Source organism: Corylus avellana, chromosome 8 (assembly GCF_965113065.1).
Source record: "Corylus avellana chromosome 8, dhCorAvel1.hap1.2, whole genome shotgun sequence".
In the NCBI taxonomy this organism is placed as follows: domain Eukaryota; kingdom Viridiplantae; phylum Streptophyta; class Magnoliopsida; order Fagales; family Betulaceae; genus Corylus; species Corylus avellana.
The window spans coordinates 4117749-4126054 of NC_142497.1; the positions used below are offsets into that span (position 1 = coordinate 4117749).

Below are 8306 nucleotides of genomic sequence, written 5' to 3' on the forward strand. Positions count from 1 at the left end.
AGAGAGAGAGAGAGAGAGAACTGATATGGGTGTGCCGTTGTTCTATTGGTGGTTGACAAACAAGTATCCGACCGTTGTGGTTAAAGCTGCTGAAGATGATGAAGGAGAGTGCATCAACACCTCCTTGCCAAACCCTAATGGCATCAAGTTTGATAATCTCTACCTCGATATGAATACGATTATCCGCATATGCTACCAGCCCGAGGATCAAGTTCGTTCTTTTTTGGCCTTTTTTATTTTATTTTTTATTTTTTATTTTTTTTATTCAGTATTTGATGGTTATATATATATATATTAAAAGTAGTTCAGCTAGTCAAGAATATTTTAATCATAATTATTATTGTAATATTTATAAGCACCTTATTTTTGAATTTTAATTTTTGTTCTTTCTAGTAAATTAACTCTTAATTTGTTTTTTATTGTCTTATTTTGTTCATCAGCCTTGCCCTCCAAAAACCTTCGAAGAAGTATTCAATAATATCTTTGAATACGTTGACAACCTTTTCAGTATCGTAAGACCACGGAAGTTACTTTATATGGCAATAAGTGAGACTGCAGTCCTTCAACTTCAACATGTTCCTTTAATCTTCTTTTTTTGTGTTCTTATGTTTGGTTGGGATACACGTGCTTAATTTGCTGCTGTATGCTTGATTGTAGACATGTAATTATCATTTGGGCTGGAAACTTTTGTCAACTATCTCTCTTACCTTAGACTACGATCTGGATTGTTAGAAATTTCTTAAAAACCAATCTCTACGAGTGAAATGTACGTGTCCTTAGCATAGGAAAAGTACATGTTTGCTTCTCATATACTTTTTTAATAATATTAATAAGAAAATGTGTTTCTCATATACTTAAAAGGACCGTAGAGACCCTGTATATAAAAATGTCACATGTCACATTGGATGTAAGAAATACATACTTTTAAAATAACAAGTGAAAAACACGACTTTTTAATAAAAAAAATTTCAACTTTGTCCTTGCAATTAAAAAAAAAACATGTGATTATCACATGTAGGAGGACACACAAAGATTGCAGAAAGTTTCTCCTATTCAATTTTGATGCAGATGGGATAGTGATTCGTCCTTGGAAGTGCGATTGAGCGCATGCGCGCATGATGCTGCGATGCTATTCCTGGAAGTGCGACCGATCCTCCCCTTTGAGAGCGATCGATCGCATGCTCGAGCGCACCAGGTCTCTGATGGTGCGATCGAGCACCCGCGTGCTGCGATCGAGCGCCCGCAGGGCATTATGTTAATTTTCTGCATTTTTTTAATCTTAAACCGACTTTATGTTATTACTTTATTAGGGTTAGGGTTTTGGGGGTCTTTATTTCGTTATTTTATTAGGTTTAGGGTTTTGGGGTATTTATATCATATTTTATTAGGTTTAGGGTTTTGGACTATATATATATATATATATAGCCTCCATAGGAAAACTATTGTTATTTATTATTGATTTTGATTAATGAGAATACTCAGATTTGAGTTTATTCCTCTTTTCCTTTAAAATCTAGAGAGTATCTAGTTTTTTTAAGAAGAATTCTTAGGTCATTGATAGACTTAAGATCTAGAATTAGTTATCTGTTGCTTTATTGATGTTCTTCGCTGCAGCCCTCTAAGCCACATTGCATAAAATTTGGAGGAAAAATCTGTTTCAAAGAAACTCTTTGGTTTGAATCTAGGAAATGCTTTGCCTTTAACATGATTACGTACTGAAATTTTTGTCAAACTTAGACGGAGTTGCTCCATGGGCCAAAATGAATCAACAATGATCTGGACGTTTTCGGTCTATTTGGAGATGGGAGAGACAAGTGAGTTTTCTCATCTTGAGTCTGGCTGAATATAGATTTCTGCTTCCTGCTTGAGAGATGATCGTGTTCTTTTATCTTCATGTTATCTGCCATATAGGAAGCTGAGATGAAGAGGCTAATAGAACAGTTTGAAATGGAAGGAAAACCGGTTCTTCTTGAGAATCTTCTTCCGAATCTCGACCATGAAGTTTCAACTTTCCATGTAATCACTCCAGGCACAGAATTTATGTACAAGTTGTCAGGGGCGCTCAGAAGCTATGTTATTTCACGTATAAACAACGATCCAGGCTGGAGGGACATCAAGGTCTGGTCTATGTTTGCCTTCATTTTAAGAATTAACTTTGTTAAAACCATCATATCTAGAGAAGAAATACTAGAAGATAAATGTTATTTAGTAGGCTATTATATGACTGCCATATAGTTATTAGGATAACGTGACGGTGAAAATCAGTTCTTGATTTTTCTTTTTTAGAAGCTCTAGCTTCTTGATCCATATGTTGATTTTCATTGTGCATGCCATGCTATTCTAATTGCATGGCAATCTTATAATAATCTAATAAGAGCATAATTGTGATTGTGTTGGGAAATAGAACTTTTAAAGTACAGTGTTATTTAAAAAAAAAAAAAAAAAAATCATTTTAAAGATTTTTTCAAAAGTGCGTTTTGGTCATTTTTAGAATGAAAAAGTCAAAGGACTTTTGAAATTTGTTGGTATTAAAAATACTTTTTAAGCTCTTTAACGCAATCCTAAACATGCTCTAAATAGCATCACTCATACTAGAAAGATACTTTTGAGTACGGTGGTACATATTACACTCACTATTTAGTAGACTTCTGTACAATTATGATACAACTAGATACATGGTAATAAAAATCAGTCGTTGATAAGCATTTAGTTTTTCTTCACTGATTTTTATTGCTACATCATCCAGTTGTATGATAGTTGTACAAAAGTCTACTGAATAACATTACTCTATACTAAAACGTAACTTGATTTTGAAGTCACTCATATCCTGTCATTCTTTATTTTGATCATTTAAACAGGTTATTGTTTCTGATGCCAATGTTCCTGGTGAGGGAGAACATAAGATAATGTCTTTTATTCGCCAACAGAAAAACGTCAGTGTTGGATATAATCCAAATACGAGGCACTGCGTCTATGGTCTGGTATGACAACTCTGCTGGCTTCATGTTCTTTGTGTTGTCATTGAGAAATGCATGTTATGATATTGCATGGTATTTATCATATGATATTGCACGCAGGACGCTGATATGATAATGCTTGCTTTAGCAACACATGAAGTTCATTTTTCCATTTTGAGAGAGGTGAATTTGACTAGTTTTTGTAAATTTTAATGATATGTTGTATGTTTTGCAAGGGTGAGCATTTTTGGCCTGTATTAGCAATTATTGTAACATGTACCAAGGAACCATGATGCCATTGGTGACATTAGGCCCAACAGAGAGGGTAGAGTTAGAGAGTGGTAATTGTGGTATCATTTTGCATGTATTCTTAATATTCACTTCTTCCTATCTGGAACATTACAGTCTGATCATGATCAGGCGCCTCCAACAATCAATGAAAGTGAGGAGGCGGAGGAGGAAAGGGAATGGTTTAAAAAGCCTTATGAGGTATCATGATTCACCTAATTACTATCCTTGGACCTTGACTTTAGCTGAAAGCTTTCATATTTGATATTCCTCTTATACATTTTTTTTTTCATGCAGTTTGTGCATGTATGGATTCTGAGGGAATATTTGGAGCTTGACATGAAAATATCTGAACCTCCAGCTAATGTGAAGATAGATCTTGAGCGGATAGTTGATGACTTCATTTTCTTGTGCTTTTTTCTGGGCAATGATTTTCTACCCGGCATGCCTTCATTAGAAGTTCATGAGGTCTTGTAGCCTTTTTCATCTACACTACACCCCTTGAGATTGATGGGGAGTCCACTGGTTTTGAATTGAAGACAAATAGAGTAGTTAAAACTATTTGAATTGAAGACAAATAGAGGAGCCACCCCAGCCACCTCCATTCGGGCCACCCCAAATGTGGCCGGGGTGGCTCTTCTCCCACTTGGGTGGCTGCAAACCCTTATTAATTTTTTTATTTTTTTTAATTAATTAAATTTGATATAATTAGGTGGTTTTTTTTTTTCTTAACATGTTTCATGCTGAGGTGTCAACTCTTTTTTGGTGGGTACAAAAAGGTAGTTTTGTGGACCAACCCTATTGAAGTTATTCTCTTACTTCTTATAGGGTGCTATTGATTTATTGATGAGTGTTTACAAGAAAAAGTTCAAGAACCTTGGTGGCTATCTACTTGACATGAGCAGGGTAACATATATATAACTCTCATATTGTAGCTTCTTTCAAATACTTGCTGCAACTGTTAACCTTAAATCGTTTCCCATTTCTATGTACAAAAGCTTCTTGAAGAAGATCAAAGAAAAGAGTATATAAATCTATCCAGAGTCGAGAAGTTCATTCTTTTGGTTGGCTCATATGAAGATCAAATTTTCAGGAAAAGATCAAAAATTCGCGAGAGTAAACTTAGACGCCTTCGCAAAGATTCAGATAATGTGAGTCAATTTTTTTTCAATTAAATTTCAATCAGCACTAACGTATCATGCATTCTACTCCAAAACTAATGCCTTTTCTAGCAAGATAAAAATGAAGGTGGTAATATGGAGATTGGTACAAGAAACAATACTGATGCATTATCCAGTGAGGAAGCTCCTACTTTAAGTGATTCAGCAGAAAGTAATACATTATCAGATGGGTCTAAGAATGCCGATGATTCTGAAGTAAGGAATTGGTTATACTTATTCTTCTGGTTTTGAATTTTGTTTATATGTAGAGACAAAATGCTTTTGGTTCTCTATTACAGGTTACTTATTGGTCTTCATTAGTTTCTTATTTTCTTTCTTGGTGTTGCAGATTGTCAAAAATACAAAAGAGTTGATGGATAAGTTCTTTGAAAATCTTGAGAAGAAGTCAGACCTATTTAAGAATGGTCAATTGGGGTCGGACAAAGTATGAATCACTGCCTTTAGGATTTTTCTTGTTCCTAGGAGTCTCTTTAGCAGACTCATATGCATGTCTGTTCTTAGAAATGTCTGATGGTTTATGTTAATCCCATACACAGGTGAGATTGGGGACTCCTGGCTGGAAAGAAAGATACTACAAAGATAAATTTTCTGCAGAAACCTGGAGGGATATTGAAAAACAAAGAAAAGAAATAGTGAGCTTTTGTTACCATAAACTTTTTCTTGCAGTTTCTGTTATAACAACCCCTATTTCATTTTAAATTGATCGTGTATTACTGATATAAGTGTAGCTGAATATTGATTTAATTAATTAATTAATTTATTTATTTTTTGTGGAGATAAGAGGAGTTTAAATTGTCCTTATAAAGATTTAACCTCTGTTGCTTGATTTCTTGAAGGTAAAGAAGTACACTGAAGGACTATTGTGGGTTCTTCTATATTATTATTCAGAAGTCCCATCATGGTCATGGTAAGACAATTCTATAAAATGAAGTTCCCCAATTACAAGGCCTCTTAATAATGTAATGCAATTACCAACAGGTTTTACCCATACTACTATTCACCATTTGCGTCAGATTTGAAGGGCCTTGCTAAGGTCCGTGTAGAGTTTCAAAAGGGTTCCCCATTAAAGCCATTTGATCACCTTTTGGCTGTACTACCCCCAAAGAGGTAACAGACTTTCCTGCTCTCTCTTCTTCTTCTTCTTCTTCTTCTATGTTTGTGCTGAATTTATCATAAATCGGTAAATTAAATGAATGTGCTCCTATGTAGTGCTCCTGTGCTTCCTAAAGCTTACCAGCCTCTGTTGACAGATGCAGAGTCCAAGATTATTGATTTTTATCCTGCTGGTAAAGTCTGATTTTTAGAGTTTGTTAAAACCAATGGATTTAATATAAAAACTGACTCTAGTGTTTCTTTTTTGCTTAGATGTTGATATCGATGTAGATGGAAAACGTTTACTGCAGCAGGTTGGCTTATATTTCTTATATATATATATTTTCATATGCGTATGATTTTGTAAATCCTTTGTATAATGTCTTAACAAGACGCATGCAATTCTGCAAGTACTTGATTTTTACGCATTCCATATGGTGAAGTGATATGTTCTATTTTTTGTTTCTCATTAAGGGAATCTTCAAGCCTCCATTTATAGAGGAAGAACGCCTTCTATCTGAAACTAAAGAATTAGAGAGGGGTCTACAGGTATTGCATTTTAACCTTATTTTTCCTAACTTTATGTTCTATAGAGATTTGAAGTGTTTTTCGAACTTTATTTAATAGAGGGATGAAGCACTGAGGAACAAAAACAATGTTGATCAGTTATATGTGAGTAGCAAACACAAATTGGCATCCCAAATTTTGTCACTTTTGCCAAATGAAAACAAAGTGGTTGAGATCGATACCAGTATCAGGTGGGTGGATTCTTATGCTAGGTTACATTTTCTTTCTTTAACATCAAATTTATTAATATTGTTGTAATATTCTAGTTGACAAATGTATTCCTCACTAAATAAACTGATCAATTAACTTGTTGTTTTCTTTTCTACCTATCAGTGATGGTATTTCTGGTTTTATTCATCTTCCTAATGAGGATACTGAAATAGTTTACAAGGAAGTCCATAACAGCATTGAAGAGAACTGTGTCTTGTAAGGAAACAACATTAAAAGCACATTTTTCTAGTCTTGTTTTTCTTTTTTATGTTTCTTATGGTATCACTTCTATTGATGTTGCAGATGTGTGTCTTTTGAAATGCGTGATAATGTTGTGCATCTTCCCCGCTTACTTGATGGTGTTATCTTTCCAATTAAGGTACTTCAATTAAGTTTTTTTTTTTTTTTTTTTTTTTAATCCTAGGGGGAGATTCCAACTGGAGCTTTGCTTCATCAGGCGTGGTATTTATTTCAACTTGAACAATGTCTTACATCTAATTCTACCCAAAAATAAAAATGACAAACCATTCACTGTAGTCTATAAAACCACAATATTATGTATGCAGAGTATTACCGAAGGAGATATTACAGAAAAAAAACTTTGGCATGAATATCGGGGTAAAAAACCCTCGAAAAGGTATGATATCTCAGTTCTTGCTTACTATTTATTGCACCTGTTCAAATTGTTCCTATATTTGGTTGATGCACTAGGGTGACTTGGATGATAGTTGCAGATTGCAGTACGAAACATGTGATTTGATACATGAAGGCTATCACAGGAGATTTACTACAGATTCATGTTCTGAGTTGGTACATAAAGTTGGTGGTATTGGATGGGGTGCTGGTAGAGGAAAAGTGAATGATACTTCCAATACAAGCAAACATATTGAGAGCAGAGAAAGAGTCATATTACCTAGCTCTTCTTTTACCCAACAGAAGAGTCCAGTGTCAAGTTGGGATGCTGGAAAGTGTTACAGCAGTCTTGTTAGCTCAAGTTGTAACCTAGATGAACAGCTCAGCCTCAGGCCTCATGGAGGAGCTCAGTCTAGAAATGTGCAGCAGCAGAGAATACAATTCGGGGCTCCTCCTAGTCATCAAGGGAGGGGACATCATGGTACAACAGTTTCTCCGACATACTCTTGGAAACACAGTTCTGCCACCAGCTCCATGCAGGGCCGTGGCAGAAGCCGGCATGTTCAACATCCTTCTGTCGAGGAAAGTGGCAGCCACTGATCCAGTGCTTTGTAAATATATTTTACCTTTTCTGATTTCAAGTTACTTTGACTGAGATTCCTGTGCTATCACATGTTTAAGTTGTATATTTAGCACCAAAATGTTTGCTCTTTGGACACAGAAGCAGTTACTGCTTTCTTAACTATGCCTTAATCATACTGCATGTCTTGGCTTTCTCAACTATGCACAGTCATACTGCATGTGTTGGCATTTTCAACTTTGCTTCCTCTGCTGTAGCTAAGGAAGTTGCTTTGGTATCAGCTGATGGGTTTTGGCCATCAGAGACTTCAGGTTCCAATCAAATGTGTTCTGAACTTCCATATTCCTTCAGGCTCCATACATATTCCTAGCAGAGAGACTATAATAGCCGCTCCAGTCATGAATCCACTAATAGTAGCTTTTGAAAGAAAGTCAATTATAAAACCAGGCCTGCGCAAGTCATCCAACAAAACTATATCCAAGTATGAAATTATTAATTCCATAACATATCAAATGGGGTTTTAAAGTATATTGCAGATTAAAAAAAAAAAAAAAAATCACTTTAAAAATATTAAAGAAACAGGGAGGGTCATGGTTGGAAGATACTTTGATCCCAGTTCAAGAGAAGCAATAGAAACTGGTCCTACTGCTAGGTCTTTAGCAGTAGACAATTTCATAACATTTCTCAAAATTCTCCCACTGTAACTACAACCAAAGAATAAATGATCCCTTATCTTCTATAACATGCCGGCAAAACATACATTTTGTGTCCCAAGGGTAACCCCACTTCAACAATCTA

At 35.2% G+C, this 8306-nt stretch overlaps 1 protein-coding gene across 1 annotated transcript; it reads left to right on the top strand.

Moving 5' to 3' along the window:
* On the top strand, positions 1-7711 carry LOC132163320 (5'-3' exoribonuclease 3). The gene is given in 23 exon segments (XM_059573562.2): positions 1-211; positions 441-546; positions 1738-1814; positions 1912-2118; positions 2859-2981; positions 3078-3140; positions 3363-3446; positions 3543-3713; positions 4074-4151; positions 4244-4396; positions 4478-4621; positions 4755-4850; positions 4963-5058; positions 5263-5333; positions 5405-5533; positions 5636-5712; positions 5792-5832; positions 5993-6067; positions 6146-6276; positions 6419-6511; positions 6599-6674; positions 6862-6932; positions 7030-7711. Coding segments are annotated over 23 exon segments (2847 nt in total). The 5' UTR covers positions 1-25; the 3' UTR covers positions 7529-7711.
* Positions 7712-8306: the final 595 nt, after the last annotated feature.